Here is a 17,724-nt window from a genome sequence, read left to right on the forward strand (position 1 = left end):
AGACTCCCTTTTTACACGGAGTCCCATGGAGAGGGCGAGGGGGAATGGACACAAGTTGCTCTTGGGGAGATTCCAATTGGACACAAGAAAATTTTTCACAGTGGGGACAGTCAACCATTGGAATAATCTCCCCAGGGAAGTGGTTGACTTGGCCACGTTGGACACCTTCAAGAGTCATCTGGACAGGGTGCTGGGCCATCTTGTCTAGACTGTGCTCTTCCTAGAAAGGTTGGACTAGGTCATCCCTGAGGTCCCTTCCAACCTGGGATTCTGTGATTCTGTGTGATTCTCTGGAATCCATATGATACTCAATACTTTTTTTGGCTTGAAACATTGTTTGGTTTTAGCAGTTTTAAGAATGCAGCCGTGCCCAGCTTTCCTTCCTAATTGTTTTATATAAAGACGAGGTTGAAAAAGAAGCTTTGCCAAAGGTTAAAATAACCTTTATTAGGGTGCTAACTTATTTATTTTCACCACATAAAATATGTGAAAAATCATGAAAGACAAATCCAGAGAAAAAGGCTATTTTTCCTACCGCTTGCAGTTCAGAGGTCTGTTTTCTATAAAAAGTATATCCACTAAACTAATTAAAAAGTAGTCTGTACACAGTTTTTTATAAAATTGGTAAAATCAACACATTTACATATAGTTTTAAAATGGCAGAACTTAAGCTGAATTTTTGTGGTGTTGGAAATGGAATAATAATGCAACTAATAGACAATTCAGTTAAGGATGTTTGTATTTGATACTGTTTTAGCTTTGGAATTTGAATAGAAAGTCTGGCTCTGAATGGATATTCAGCTTCCTAACATTGAACTAAGCTTTTATACATGAACTTGAGTTTCTCAGAAAAGCTGGCCCATAGAGTAATCTGATTCCTAAAAAGACTGGATGACAGAAAAGGCTAAATGCACAAAAATATTCAGATCTTCAATTTCAAAAGAAATTTTCAATCACAGTCTATCAACCAAATATAAATGAGCATAAAGAGTGTTCTAGTCCTTCTGTATCAACTGTAAGAGCTAAAAATGTGTGCTTTCTTAAGAAGTTTGTCAAACTTACTTACGCTTTTAAAGAAGAAATTACTAGCAAAGAATACTTAGGCCTTGGCAGAAATGAAGTTTAGTTTAAAAAGAAATGAAAGATGTTGTCATGGAGTAGCATGATATTTGAATGAAATACACCACAGAGTGAAATATGTTTGCCAGGAATCAAGAGAGAAAGTTACAGCTTTCAGCCAGATGAAAGACAGTACCGTATGGCTGGCTGTGGTATGCCCTTTTCTATTGTGAATATCCACAGGGTTAATGTTCAGCATATGATCCTTCTCCCTGACCGCTCTCCCTCCCAGTCTCTGAGCAATTGTTTAACCTTCAGGATGCTTAACACTAGGAAAGGTAGTTATTCATGTGGCATGTATTGCCTAAGAAGACATTTCGTCAGCTTATTTGAAATTGTCATAAATGCTGTTGAATGTTCTCCCTTGGATTAAAGTACTGTCTTTCACTTGTCTTTTTAACTTTTTGTTTTATTTTGTTGGAGTGAACTAGGCTTTAACTACACTATTCAAGTATACTCACTAAAAACTAGGAAAGTAGAAATCAAGGACTTCACCACCCTGAAGAACTTTACCTAAACTTGTAATCAATAGAGAAAACTAGTGCAAAGATTCATTCTGATTTATTTATTTACTTACTCTTATTACATATTATTCGTATTAAAAACAAATTCGAATCTAAGGGCAGATACTTTGTAAAATCTGATTGAAAAAGGGCCATTCTGACTGAGGATGACACTAATGGCCTGCTTCACTGAGGGGAACAGAAGTCTGGAAAAACAGGTTAGACAAAAACAGGCAGGTGAACTGCAGAGTGAATCTTTTTTTTAAAAGCAGGGAATTCCACACACTGTTCCTCTGAAATTGTAATGTGGAAATACCTTTTTTTAATAAAAGCTGCTTTTCTTTTTCCCCCTCTCATTCCTCATATGCTGTTGTAACGCTCAAGGGCCAGTCTTGACTTTGAGTTCAGAGTGAGTTTTGGATATTAATTTTCTTCTGCTTGTTTATATTCTGGGTAATTTTCCTATTTTTATCTTAAGATACTATATAAATAAAAGCATTACATAAATATCAAACAGTGAGTAAGTCAACGAGGAAATGAAAGAGGAAAGGAAAGAGGTATAAAGAGTTCTCCCTGATTTTCAAAAACAGATTCACTGTTTTGTCAGATGATGATTCACCTTGTGATTCTGGGGTCCACCATGTTTGGAAACCTGGGGTAGCTTCAGCTCCCATGACAGCCAACGTGTTGGCCTTTCAGAGTTAAACTACACCACTTCAGCAGTTACATGCTGTGACCAATGTAAATTATTTGCACTCTTTCCAGATTGACATAGAGGTGACCTTGCAAACACACACACTAGATGGTTATATTTGTCATAAGAAGTTAGATTACTGTTTTAAGTTGAGGAATCTTTTCCTAGATGTTAGCAGAAAACCCTTAAACCACCAATTTCCAAGGTTTGAAAGAATATATTAAGGGAAGGACTGTGCTCAGCATGTCCAGATTGTTTCATTCCTTCCGTAAGTATCTGCTACTGAACTCTTCTGGAAGCAGAGTATGGATGTAGACAGATATTTGGTTTGACCCAGCGCAGAGCTGTTATATAGCTGGCCCTTCTTTTCAGCCTGTATTGTTAATGCCTTCTTGGATCCTCTGCTTCTAACCATAGTACAGTTTAATCTTTTTTGGTAAATAGACATTACATTTTGCAAAGGAAGGTATAGAATAAGTATTTGAAAAATGAAAAATGTTACATGTAATATGCTGTGAAATCCTCCAGAGTTCATTGATGAGCTACAAAATCAAAGGGGAGAAAAAAGCAAGTAGGATTAGACTCTCAAAGGGTAAAAAATGCATTGTGAATTAGGATAAAAAGTTCTTGATCCTAATGGATAAATGGAAATAGTTAATACTATGGAAATTTCATTATTAAAACTCAGAAAAAAAAAAACCCAAACCCAAATTTATTCACACTTTCTTCTTGTGGAATGATGACATCAGGGATAACTGTATCGTGTTTAATAGAGAATTTGGTGGTTTGTATTCTTTCGAGTCTTGGAATTATCTTGTTTGCGTCCCAAGCAGGAGCTAAATGAAAACTAACATAAAGTCCAGGAAAAAAAAAAAAAAAAGAGAAAAAAAACAAGAAACCCTTGAAAAATTTGCCAAGTATTAAAAATGTGTTTCAAATAGTAAGTTAAATTTATTTCTGTGAAGTTTTAACAAAAAATTAGAAAGGTATGTTTCGTGTGCTTTTGAGAATTGAAATTTTTTAAAAGTAATCAATACAGTCTTTGATTTGAAACAAACACTGGAAATAAAGTGTGGAGGATAGAGAAGTGTGAAAGATATCTTCAGATGAACTAATATGTGTTAAATCGACTGTATGTGATTTACACATATGTGTAAAGCTACATTGTATACCTCAGGATTTTTGAAATCAGTTCCTTAATTTGGCTTTAAAAATGAACATAAATATAGTCTGCCTATAACTGGTTTTGTAGACCATACAATCAAACTTCATCATTTTACTTGTGTTGTAATTCATCTCAGATTGCCTTTTTTTTTTTTTGTCTTAGTGGACAATGTCGGTAGAAATTGATCTGTTTTTCACCCTTAGGTATTGGTAAATCTGTCAAAATCTCCAGGGATAAACATAGTGGAAGAGCATATATTTGAAAATCAATTATGTGTTTATTTTTTTTGGCCAAGGCAAATGTCGGTGTGGTATGCTACACATTCATAGGAGTGCCAAATGTGCTTAATGATAAATTAGCTATCTTTTTCTTCATCTTGCATATTTATACCTTTGGATCATGCTTTTATATTTTCATTGGTATTTCTTTTCAACACTTAGAGCACTGAAAGACATTTTATAGGCTACGAAAGAAATAAAAACACTGTGGAGAATATTAAATTAATAGATGGCAAACACTGGGCTAAGAAAATATTTGTGAGAAAAGTTTCAACCTAAATATTAAAAGCAAAGAACTTTAATTGGGTTATGGTACAACTATAAAGCAAAAAGATTCAATCAGTGTACTGCTTAAGTGATTCTTATTCCAAAAAATTGACTACAGCTTTGGAGTGTTAGTTTTCATGTTCCATGGTTTTATTGATTTCTGTCAGAAACAATTTAATCAGAGAGGTGGAAATTCAAATAGCTAGGATGCAAGCTTGCCCTGAAATCTGACAGTAGAGCTTGGGTAATATTCACTGTTAACATAAGATATATAAGTACTCAGGTAATTAATGGATGCACCAATTGGTGTGTAATCATTGCACACACCAATTAAGTTGACTGACATTTAAACTGTACAAGAAGGGGAAGTCTACTTCTCTCCCAGCTGTATTGATTCATTTGCAAATAGAGGAAATAAAATCAGAGTTTTGCCATTTTCATATACCTTTATATACAAGCAAAGTTGAAGACACATCTTTTGCAGACATTGAGTCTCCCTGTGACAGGATTGCACATCCACACTCAGAAAATGAGTGAAAAACTCTCATGTGAAAAGCTAGAAATATGGTTTGCATAGTGCAACTGAAGAGTAAATTTGAGGAGGACAAGGAGGAATTAATATCCAATTTCACTGACAATTTTTGGTCAGATTGTCTCCCTTTTCCATAGGTATTCATTTTGACCATTCTGACTGTAGGCCCCAGGCAATTGCAAAACTTGAATATGTCATTGCTTTGTCTCTGCCGAGATACTAACTTGTCAGTCTTCTGTGTCCAAATTGTACCAATTTCATATCTTTAAATGATCACCTTCGGGATTTGATTTCACAGAATCACAGAATCCCAGGTTGGAAGGGACCTCAGGGATGACCTAGTCCAACCTTTCTAGGAAGAGCGCAGTCTAGACAAGATGGCCCAGCACCCTGTCCAGACGACTCTTGAAAGTGTCCAATGTGGCCGAGTCAACAACTTCCCTGGGGAGATTATTCCAATGGTTGACTGTCCCCACTGTGAAAAATTTTCTTGTGTCCAATTGGAATCTCCCCAAGAGCAACTTGTGTCCATTCCCCCTTGTCCTCTCCATGGGACTCTGTGTAAAAAGGGAGTCTCCATCTTCTTTGTAGCTACCCCTTAAGTACTGGTACACGGTGATGAGATCCCCTCTGAGCCTCCTTTTCTCAAGGCTGAACAAACCCTGTTCTCCCAGCCTATCCTCATATGGCAGGCTTCCCCAGTCCTTTGATCATCTTGGTGGCCCTTCTCTGGACCCCTTCCAGCCTGTCCACATCCTTTATGTATAGCGTGGACCAGAACTGTACACAGTACTCCAGGTGTGGCCTGACAAGCGCTGAGTAGAGTGGGATGACGACTTCTTTATCTCTGCTGGTGATGCCTTTTTTGATGCAACTCAGCATCCTGTTGGCCTTCTTGGCCCCAGCAGCCACTGTTCGCTCATGTTGAGCTTCCGGTCTACCAGGACCCCCAGGTCCCTTTCCACAGAGCTGCTCTCCAGCCAGGTGGCTCCCAGTCTGTGCTGCGCTCCCAGATTATGTTTTCCCTGGTGCATGACCTTACACTTGGCCTTGCTGAAATTCATAAGGTTCTTGCTGGCCCACTCTACCAGCCTATCCAGGTCTTCCTGCAGAGCAGCTCTCCCTTCTGGAGTGTCTATTTCCCCACTCAGCTTGGTGTCATCAGCAAACTTCATCAGGCTACGCTTGATGCCGTTATCCAGATCACTTATAAAGATACTGAATAACACTGGGCCCAATATCGATCCCTGGGGGACTCCACATGTGACAGGTTGCCAATTTGAGAAAGAGCTATTTACCACCACCCTTTGGGTGCGGCCTGTCAGCCAGTTCCCCACCCACTGCACAGACCACTTGTCTAGGCCATAATGCATGAGTTCTCCAGGAGGAGACTGTGGGGGACCATATCAAAGGCCTTGCAGAAGTCTGTGATTTTTTTTTTTTAATAAAAATTGTTTGAAGAAACCACTCAGTGGTTATCAAGGAGGAGAGATAGGCTAGTGGGTTGTAGGCAAATGTAACAGTTAAAGAATGTGATACATTTTATTTACATAGATTTCTTAACATGTACAACCACCTGAGAGAGGAGGTGTGGTAAAAAGGATTATGTTATATATATATGTCATAAAGTGAAATGGTGAGAAGGGGGAAGAGTGCTAAAGTTATAATCTGTTAATAACAGAATAGAATGTGTCTAGATTTATGAAATAAAAGAATGAAAATCAAAACATACTGTAAACAAAGACTAGGGAATTTCAGAAACAAGAATCAAAGATGTAGGAATGCATCCCTTTTATGACATGAAAATAAAGTAAAAAATTATTGAAAATTTATTTTGAAAAGCTAGGTCAGAATGGAAGAAGAATAATACTGGTTCACAGTTACCTTATAAATGAAAAGAGTGGTCTTAAAGTCACGAAATTATGTGACCAGTACCTGAAGTAACCTTTTCAAAACAGGTGGAATGTGATCCTTTTATCTCTCAGAATTTCAAAGGGCTTGGAAGACCTTCTTGTTCACCAGTCTAAGGCTGTGCAAAGTCCTGTTTACACAAATAGACAGTAAGGTATCCAAAGTTAGGATAATTTCTCAGGGTCAGAAATCTGAAATATTCTGTGAATGGAAGACAGGTAGTCCGGTTTTATGAATTAGACATTTTTAAAAGAATTAACCCCAGGCTCTTTGCTGCTGAAGTAAGAACAGCCTGAATGACTGAGCCCTGTGTAAGTGAAGTAAAATTCCTCAGGTATTTACTTACTGGGTGGGAGTAATTTACTTCTTTCACTTATCACAAAAGGACATGTGGCCAAAAAACTCAAGGACGTATGAGAAAAGTAAGTCATATACAGGTTGAGTTTGAAACAAAATCTAAATTTTGTGTTTATGAAAGAAAACTGAATTGTGGCTTGAAGTGACAGAGACACCAGTTAAAACCTAATTCTGTCACCCCTCTTAATTCCAAGCTGTTATTTTAGTTTGCAAATTTTTCTATTATATCAAAATAAAATTGATTAGTTGAAGGAAGTACATATAGCATTCACTTTTTTGACCCCAGATTTCAATGAAAACTGTTCACCAATTCAGCTGAACTCAACAAAAGCAACTTTGACAGAATGAGACACCTACACCTGGATATAAAATGCTAAATTAGTCAAAAACAGCAAGCAAAACTGTTCATGTTCTCTAGGCCTTTAAGTACCTTACTTTTTTTCCAAGTTTGGCAGTCTTTTTTAATCACTTGGGTTTACCAACAATGTTGGGATAAAATTACCAGAATCTGAGAAGGAGGGGATGCATCTTATTTAAAAAAAAACAAAACCAAAACCCAAAAAACCTCACAATCCACAAATACTGTTAATCTGATTTGTTTAAAGTAAAACAGTGCAACACAGCATCTCCAAAGGTATTTTAAGTGCGATTGCTCTGCAGGTGACAGTTCTGATATATGACTTGAAAACACTTGAAACAGTATGTAGGACAATTTAAAAGAGGCTTTGCAAAAGTTATCAAAACTAAACTGATTTTATCAGTGCACTATTTGACTTTACTCATTCATACAGGCTGCATTAGAGAAGGAATGGCTAACTCTAGATTCCACCCGTTTCCCTTCAAAAACACTCCTGCTCTCAAACCAGCTGCACTGGCCAAAGGTAACATGTCACAGAAACTTCTTACTCTTCAGTCTTTATTCATTCCTTAAGGATATGCTATTCTGGGGTGATTAATATGACAATCTATTGACTTGAAAAACACAATTACTTTTAGAAGTCTCAGACTTCCTCCTTATCCCCAGTTGCAATTTTTCTTTTAGATTTTCTTTCTTTTACTTAGTTTTTTCTTTATTTTGGATTTATTTCAACACTTTACTTCACAGTAGCAGAAAAAAAGATGATGTGCTTCATCTGTACATTTGGCAATGGATTAAAAATTGCTAGTTGACACACTAAAATACTAAGATCTGCATTATATGACAACAGCTGAATGTTTTCAGAACAGCTAAAGGTCATTGAACTGTAATGTCTGCTAGTTATTTGATAAACTTTGAAGTTTTAGCTTTTTGTTTTGGTAGGGTTTTCTCTTCTTGTTACAAGCATAGTATTACTAGCATTTTATTTCCTAAAATTAAAGTCTTATAAATGTATAATTCATTATATTTGGGAATGTTAAGTATAATTAAAGTCACCTTTTTGCCCAATTTAGTTAGTTGAAGGTAAGGCCTGTAACGGGCTTATCACCACTAAGAATCCATTCTGGTTTAGTAATAGACTCTGCAATCCCTGATGCAGGTTTACCTACACATTTTAAACTCAAACTTGCAGGAATCATCAACTGCATTTTTTTTCTCTTACTTAGAAGTATTCTAGGCCTTCAAATTCCAGTGAACGTTCAAATAATTTGCTGTTGTCACCACAGGAAGTTTGGCAGTGTGTTAACAGACCGTATTCATACTCAGCAGAAAATATACACTTTCATATCAGGTAAGTTAAATAATGGATTTTTCATTATATTTAATCAATTTGGATTTGACAAAAATCAAAAGGAGAACTCGAGACTGTTTTCTGATGTTTTTGCTACTTTTGGTTAATGATATTACTGGAGTTAAAGTGTATTTACTTGTTAAAACCAAAAATTCAGTTGTAATTTTCATTGACTACCAGAATTAAGAATCTAAGAATATATATGTGTATTTTTATTCATCTAGGTTTGACTAAAAATTGTAAAACTTGTATTTTTTCACATATATCATAACATAGATGTTGAAATAGAGATTTTTAAGACTAGATAAAGATTAAAAGGGATTTCATACGCAGCTGCATTCTTTTGGAGAGAAAGGACTGAAATATGCTTCAAGTAATTGAAATGTAAACATTTCAAATTGATGGCAGACTTTTATTACTCTCCAAGATAAAGCCTTTCTGAAGTATTAAAATAGATTTTTTGTATTGTTTCCAAGCTTCCAAAGTGCCTTTAAAAGGCACAAACAACTTGCAGAGTAACAAAGGCTGCAAAATAGTCACCCAAGACCCTTCCTTATTTACCTACATTTCAGTACCGCTCTTATACTTTATTTTCAGTTCTAGAAAGGGAACAATGTCACAGCTCTCTGACTGGAAAGAAAAAAAGAAATTTTCATTCATGTCTGAAAAAGAAGAAAGAATTTCAGAAGAATGGTATGTTAAGCTATTCTGCTGACATAGTGACTTCCAGGAATAGGTACAGTAGAGTTGGCTGTTGTTGCTTACTTTTTTGAGTTCCATCTTTCAAGAATCTTTGTTTTCTACCAAAGCGAAAATTACTGTAATTACTTTTACAAGTGTCTGGGAGAGCAGCTTAATAAACTGCAATAATATAATATTAAGATAAGCATTGCAGCTGTGTAATTCAGTAAGTTTCATACCATACATAAGAAGTAGTATACACTTGTATTCTTTTGAAAAGTACATTATACAATAATATGCAGCTGGTGTAACATAATATATGTGAAATGTTTATTATGTTGTTCTCTTTCCCTAGGGGTTTTAAAGATATTTCTACTGCACAGCTAATGCTGAAGAGGGCCCATAAAATGAAGCCCAAAAAATATAGTAATAAAGATTTAGGTAAGCCAACAGTTAAAAATTGTTATATTAATGTAATGTTTCTATTCTTAAATCTCAAAATAGTATCTTTTTAAAAAAGTTTGCTTAGATAACATTGAATATTAATTTGAATAAAGGTAGAGTGTGATTTAGTAAAAATAACTCTGTTTAAATCTCTGTAAAGAAATCAATTTGTGCCAGCGATAAAATATTCAGATTTTAAAAAACATTCTACTGGATTTTGAAACTGAATATTTGACAGCTATGTTAAAGAGAAATTTTGTTTCTTTTTGTTCATGTATTTCTTTATCTAGATGTAGAATTTATATTTCTGCATTTTGTGCTCATGTTTTTATCTTGGGGGAATCTCAGGTTAAAATTATTGACTTATGCAAGAACTATTTATGAAAATGACAGTTTGATATGTATGAAATGAAATTTTAAATTTTTTTTTAATTAAATATTCACTGTGGAAATAGATAATGCTTCTCTAGCTTCTCTGTGATTGTCTTCTGGTCCTCCTCAGACACTTCTTATGTCAATGAACCTTTCTTAGAATTGTCAGCTGTTAGTATGATACACTAATACTGATGTTAATGGAATATGTTAATAAAAATATTAATAAAATACTGGTACTATAAGAAACATTCAAATACATAAGAGCCTGGTTGACAATAGGACCTAAATTTAAATGGTTTTTGGAAAATGTACTTTTATTTACATTTAATTTTTTTTATTATATCACAAGCTATCAGTTTTCCTCTTTTGTATAACTTTACCAAACTTTTCTGTATTAAGTGTTGAAAATTTTGAAAGACATTTTGCTCTTGGAAGGGAAAAAAATCAGCCTACAGATAAAGTTAAGAAAAGTGTTTCTCTGTATAATTTTTTCTACTTTAAATATCATGCCAAAGACTAAACATGACAAAAAAGATCTCTAGTTAAAAAAAGAAAGGGGGGGGGGGGGCAGGGAGAAAGATAATCAAGAAACCGTGCTTTATTATTATGGAAAGGAGAAAAAAAATGGATAAGAGGTTAAAGGGATTATATTTACATCTTGATAGCTTCCCATGATGCCCTACCATGTTACCTAAAAAGAGAACAAACAGTAGTAAATATCTGGTGTGCAGCTTAGTTTTTTACATATGTTCCATTTGGTGGCCTCTGTATCATTTTATAATGAATAGAGCTTATTAGGTTATGTCATCTTTTCTCCATGTGCTCTCTGGTTTATGTTAGTAGTAATTAATTCAGTCATAAATGTCTGAATGAGCATATCAAATTTGCTATCCTATTTTTTTTTTGTAGTTCTAATGGATTTTTTGGATGTTTATATTCATTTTGTTCAGATTATTCAATATGGTATATGTGTGTTGAGCTTTTTAATTGTCTCTTGGACTATTCTCAAAGTATGTTACTAGTTTTAAAAAAATTAACAAAACTTTAGCATAATGTTTTCATAGGTTCAAATTTTCTCTTCATGACGCTACCTCATATAAGAAATTTTTTCTATTACATCAAGCACAAAAATAACCTGTATATATAATTTCCTTTAAATTTCCATTAAATTTCCATTAAAATCATGTCCTTTTCTCTGCTAAAGGATTCTTTTCTCTTTTTCTCAGATAAGCAGAAAACCTGATTTCCAGAACCAAGAAATATGAATGAAAATAATGCACATTCAGTCCCTTTTCAGTACAAAGATTATCAAACCTGTCGTGGTTTAACCCCATGTTTCCAGCACAAACACTGTTTCCAGCACATATCCAAAACATAGCCCCACCTAGCTACTATGAAGGAAAATTAACTCTACCCCAGCCAAAACCAGCACAAGCCAACTATTCTTTCTGATACAGCACACTGACAAAGGCAGCCCTTCCTTGGTCAGTAAGGACTGAACAGACATTATCAGTTAAAATAAGTACTCTTATCTTAAACTGATGCTAAAGCTCGGCTGTTGCTCTAAAAAATGATCCTGGTGGAATATTCCCTATGTAAGAAAAATCTCCACGTATATAATTGTGTTTACATCAGCTACCTCCTCTGAAGTGGTGAGAGCAAGTGAGGGTCTTGTAGAGGGTCTGCTTGAACAGAGGGACTTTACAGCATTTCAGAGTAGATATACCCTTCCCCAAGGCTAGCCAGCCCCAGCTCAGGAAACTGTAACCAGATCCATTAGGCTGCCGGTATCTTTCTTGGAACTCTGTGTAGTACGGCTCATGCTAGAATACTTACAGAAATTCTAGTATAACTAGAGAGAAAGAGAGTTCACAGTCTTAGGCCATTGCTGTGAATTTAACCCTACTGAAGCAGGAAATCCATAAGAGACTTCATTCCTTCTAATATTTAAAAGCAGATTGAAATTCATCTGGATAAGTAGATGTCAACATTATCTTTTAATGCTTCCATAGAAATTAGCATTCTGCAACCTTCATCTGCTCTGAAAGGAGCTTCAGCCATCTTGTACTTACTGAAGCTGCATATGAAATCTTGTAGGATTTATTTTTTAGTGTTATTATTCCTGTTCTTTCTTTGGAATTTCCAGGTTCTTAGTGTTATAATTGCTACTGTTTCCTTTTTAGCTTTCTGATTTGAAATAGTTGAAGGTATGCTAACTACAATAAAATAATTTTGTTAGTGATACAGATTCCTAACCACTAGAAAATAAGTAGCCAGCATCCACTTAAAAGTGTGAAATATGAGGTGTAAAAAAGTGGTTTCCCATGTTATATCCATTTACTATTACATGTTTAACTTAAGAGCAAAATTTTAAGTTCTGACAAAAAGCAAAGCAACAAGATCTAAAGGTTCTAGATACAAATAAATTAGAAGCTGTTAAAAAAGACACTGATAATTTTTATGCTAAGGTTTCAGGATCATCCCAAACATCTTTTATGTGCCGTTGAGCTCTTTCATGGTAACAATCTTACTAGTTGCAACTAATGCCAAGATACTGATGGATTTTGTAGGAACAAATGGCCTGTCAGGGAATGCTGTATGCTTCTCTTCTGTATGCTCTCAAACTCCTTTGCCTTAGACCTGAGATTCACAAATGCAAAGTGTTAAATCAGCCTCCATTCAGAGTGTTGTAAAATTGCTCTTTAATACAGTCAAGACGGCTGCTGGATTGAAACTTGGATTGGGCAGTCATGAACAGCTTCAATTCTTAACATCCTTAAGTGTGGGAATTTATTCCTTTTCATTTTTCATCTAAAACATTTGTCTTCTAGTGCAACAGTGATGGGATTCATTTGGTTAATTATAGAAGTCCAGATTTGAGCTCGTCATCTGCATTCCTTTATGGAAAGAAATAGCCACCTTAAATGCTATTAATTTCCTCCTAAAGCATAATTCAAAAACAGGCTACTTCAATCTCACTGTAAAAGCACTTACAGTTCTCCATTGCCCATACACAAAACCTAGAGCAACTGGCTGACGTACAGAGTTAAACCATAGATATGTAGAAGTAACTGAGAAATATCTTACCTCATATGTCTGGCCACGTACCTTCTCAGTAGTGAAAAAAATATGGAAAATACTAGCAAGTGCACTGTATCCTGTGGTTTGTATTACAAGGAAGAGCTTAAAGGAGCATAACCTTATAATAGGGAGTGATCCAGGCAATGCTTATATTGCAGTAGACCAGTCCCACTAACTAATGTCCTTAAGGCCTGTTATGCCCTAATCCACTACAGTTATGTATGCTTGTTTATGTAGTTAAATAACGCTGTGGCTTGTATTTTAACGATACCAAATGTAGGGTCTGTCTGCTTCAACTATTTTTACTCTGCAGTAAGATAATACAAAAAGTGTGGGCAAGAAACCAGAAATTTTGCAGCCAAGTAAAACTGGCATAATGTCAGAAATATTCCTGTTTATCATGGGTGCATAAAATTCTACAGAAATTCTAATTAAAAATCTAAATACAGCAGACATTAATGCACCTCACTGTGCTTAAAAATTAAGCATCTATGACTCATAACAATCCTAGCTTCCTAAAGACGTCTTGGCACAGCAGTACAAAATTTCTTGCTTAACTTTGAATTTCCTTGAGTCTGTGGATTTTAGCCTCTGAAAGTTAACTTCTTTTTCTTTTAAGATGGCTGGAAGCCTTGTCTTGCTTTCAGCTTTTCTCTCCTACGCTGCTGTATTACTTCTTGTTTAACCATTTCTTCTCCAAAGGAAAGCTCTCTTGTCAGTGACTGACAGCATGAGATGGTAATTCTTGTTGCCACATAGGTAGAAAAAAAAGGTAAAAAGCAGCTGGAGTGGGCCTTGACTCCTAGAACCAGAGCACAATGATAAAGATATTTCAGAGAGGTCAGCAAATATTTTTTAGTTCTAGTTCAGAACTTAAGACAGCAATGCAATACCAATTCAAAAAAAAAAAATAAAAAAAACAAACAACCCATCCCCCTCAAAACCCACAACCCCAAAACAGATGATCTGACTATGCAACATTGATTTGTTGAATTAACAACAGTTGAATAAAAATCTGAGGGGTATTATTATTCCTTGTTGCACATTACATAAATGACCACTGATCTGTATTTTCTTAGCAGCAGAAAGAAGCTACTTTTGTTGTTGTTGCCTATTCCATGTAGCAATATCATATGGGAACTCCAGCCGTGGATGAGTTGCAGTTCTAATTGATGTTAAGTTATGGAACAAAATGTGGTCTTTCTTCCAAATGAATTTACAAATTGAATTATCTTATAGATAAGCATCTGTCACTCTGTGCTACTTTGATTTATCAACACTTTAAAGTTGGCACAGATATGTTTATGGGTTTTTAATTACAGATATTGCTCAACAAAAATGAATGACAAACATTTAGTTTTTTCAGTTTCACATATTATCAAGACATTGTTTAGCAAATGTGGTGCCACATCAGGCAGTAACTATTCCTTCCATATTGTTCCTATAAAATTTCTTGTGTTTGTCCAACTTATCTTCTATATTTGGAGTCAGCCAAGCAATGTGCATTAAATTACCTCCCTGGTTCCTAGACTGCCAGCACAGATCATCGACTAATAAGACACATTTAAATGAGTATGCCAGAACCCAGGAAGATATTTGTATGATTTTGAACTATTGGACTCTTTCACAGTTCTCTGTGTGAAATCTAAAACATTTGATTGCTTGTCATCAAAGCATACATGCAGTTCATTTCCCTAGCTCACTCAGAGACTGAAAAGCACTAGTATTATAAAGTAATCTATGTAATATTGCCTAAATTTGGGACCAGATAGAGAAAAGGGCTCATTTTTAATAACAAAAGAGCTGTAGGCAATGGTTGAGGTGATCCAGGTAGGTACAAATTCAAGTAGTCTGGCACTGTGTTAAATCCCTGTAGATTATTTAAGTTATTTTGCAAAGACTCAAAGATAAATCTTCTGATAGAAATCTCTTAGAAAAATTTCCATCATTTCCCTCTTTTCCCAGTTCATGGACCTTCTTTACTGCTGATATCCTTGTGCACAAATAAATGTTTGAAAAATCTAGGTTGGCACTAATAACCTCATGCAAAGTTTTTGGTATAGTGTAACCTTGGACTGGTTGGAGTTTTCATAGAATTGGGTGGGAGGCTGGATTAAGGAAAGATGACATTTTAAAAACATTCTGGAACAATAGGAAAAAAGTGTGATATTTCAGGAATTATTTTAAGTTAATCAAAATTAGTTCAGAAATCCTTAATTGCATTTTGTCTTAAAAGGTTTTGATCAATTTCATCTCTTTGTCTTCATCTCTTTCTTCTATTGAAGAAACACACTGTTTTTGTAGCTAGCATAAAGAAAGAAGTTAGAAGTCTTTTTATCAACCCTGTATCTTATCAACACTGTATGATGGTGTTGGAAAAATTATAATTACAAAAAAATATATTTTTCATAACTTCTGTTACTTAAAATTTCAGAGAGAACTTTTAAAATATAATGTATTACTATTTCAAGATATTTTTCTCACATATCTTAGTGTGATCTACTGCCCCAAGCATTTGCTACCCTAAAGAACACTAGGTTGTTACAAATTTATTTCTGAGCTGGGAGGCATGCCAGAATAGGCCTACTCTATCCATCAGACTGAAAATATCTTCAAACCTGGTAATCCAGTTTGCGAATCAAGTGATCCCATTGTCAGAATCATTCTAATAATCTACCTTTAAAACTAATGGATGTAGTTATTATTTGTTGTGCTTCTTGGGTTGTTTCATTGGACTTATACTTTAGTTAGTAAAAGTGGGTTAAAGTGACTTTAAATCTGACATCCTCTGGGTTAATCTGGAAGCTATAATGATCATACAACAAGATGACAGAGGTTCTTCTAGACAATTGGAGATAACAAAGTATAAGGTACCACTGATTCTGCCTTTGGAAAGAAAACATGACCTAAATTACTTCCATCCATATTTTCCATGATTCCTTCGTTAGTGAAGTTTGCTGCTTTGTGAGAGGTTAACACCATTAAGAACATTCTGTCAACCAAATGCTGCTGCAGTGTGGGCTGACCAAGAATACCATAACATTTTGACGTGTTTTGTCAATGAATTATCTCTTAAAGCCTCCACACTCCATTAGAGATCTTCTCTGGGCTTATAAGGCAAAGATACAGTATGTCTGCGTCGTCTTGCTTGTGTCAAGAGATCACTCTCTGAGAAAAAGTGCAGCTTTTAGGATCCCTTTATGTTCTGTTAGTTTGTAACTGAAGCTTCTACTGCAAGTACAGGGATCTAGTAAAAACCAACTTTATAAATGCTGTTAAACTTCGTAAGAAATTGCCCACTGACAACAGGGCATTCTGATCCTTTATTTCCATAAATATGGAAACAAAACAAAAAAAAGCCACTTACTTTGCTGTACTATTCTAGATGCTGTTATAACTCTCTCAATAAACACCAACAAGGTCATGCAACAAGCTCAAAATGAAGCATCAGACACAATTAGTCATGTAAATTTTTTCTGTCTGAATGTTCTTTGAGCCTTTCCATCTCCTCTGTTTCCCTGTTCTATCTGTTCTGGCAGTGTCTCGCATATTCCTTTTTGCTATGCTTGCATTCTTTGTGAAAATTTAGATCCTTTTCTTGCCATATCTACTTTCTTGCTGTTCTATTGCTGTTTTCCCTCATTATTAATTTCTACTCTTTTCTGACAGTTTGTAGTCACCTTTGTAGACAAACCTCTTCTGCCTCATTGTTTCTCAGATATTCCTGAGAGTGTATTTGTCTGCTTGTGCTATTGTCTTCTTTTAACCATATGAAACATATTTCTTTGGTTTTTCCTTTGGCATTCTGTTACTTATGTTATGCTCAGTGTCATACCTACAAAACCCTATATACTTTTGCTTGTCATTATATAGTTGCTTTTGTTTCTACATTCTTCTCAGTCTTTTTTTTTTTTTTTAATAACTGACTGGTTTGTTCTGCACTCTGCGTAGAATTTTCACATTCTTTCTAACCCACTGTTTCCCTTAAACTCCCACTTTCCTCTAGTGTCAAGCAAACAATTCTTTCTTCACATAAGGAATAATGCATGAAAATCACCTTTCCTGACTTGTGCAGTTTTGCATTAGTTTAGTTTCTGCTAATTAAACTTTATATTTTTCCCAGTCTAGGAGCATGTATTATCTAGATTTATAGACAGTTCTGTGCTCATCTTTGCTTCTTTGCAAAGTTTTCAAAATAACAGTAAGGAGACTAATCAAGATTTCATACTGTAGCATAAAGATGAGTCTATAGACTTTTGGAGTATTTTTTATTTCAATAAGGATGGGACGTGGAAGAAGGTTAGCTTGTTATCTACAAGTTTAATCTCAAAAAATAAACTTCCTCCTGTTAACTTTTTAGGTGTGACTTCATTTAGACTGCTGAAAATTCTGAACCAAAGCTTTTAGAAACAGTGTGTGGCATATATTCTGTTAATATTTCTGCTTTAATTTCAAGCTTTAAAAACAGATTTTAAAAATATTTTCTGCAAGCATGTGCTTTAGAATTTATTTTTAATTTGGAGATGAGCTAGCTAAAGATCAGCAGTGTTAAGATCCTGCAAAAAAAGTGGCTTTGGTTCTCAGTTGCACATGTATTTATGTTGCTTT

At 35.0% G+C, this 17,724-nt stretch overlaps 1 protein-coding gene across 1 annotated transcript in view; it reads left to right on the forward strand.

The window, feature by feature from the left end:
- Positions 1-17,724, forward strand: part of LRRIQ1 (leucine rich repeats and IQ motif containing 1) — a 113,165-nt gene that overhangs the window by 51,351 nt on the left and 44,090 nt on the right. The window contains exons 19-22 of the mRNA XM_064450437.1: positions 7,618-7,707; positions 8,411-8,535; positions 9,133-9,228; positions 9,572-9,657. Of these exons, the coding sequence (XP_064306507.1) occupies positions 7,618-7,707; positions 8,411-8,535; positions 9,133-9,228; positions 9,572-9,657 (397 nt within the window). The remainder of the gene's footprint in view (positions 1-7,617; positions 7,708-8,410; positions 8,536-9,132; positions 9,229-9,571; positions 9,658-17,724) is intronic.

This window comes from Phalacrocorax carbo, chromosome 1 (assembly GCF_963921805.1).
Source record: "Phalacrocorax carbo chromosome 1, bPhaCar2.1, whole genome shotgun sequence".
Taxonomy (NCBI): domain Eukaryota; kingdom Metazoa; phylum Chordata; class Aves; order Suliformes; family Phalacrocoracidae; genus Phalacrocorax; species Phalacrocorax carbo.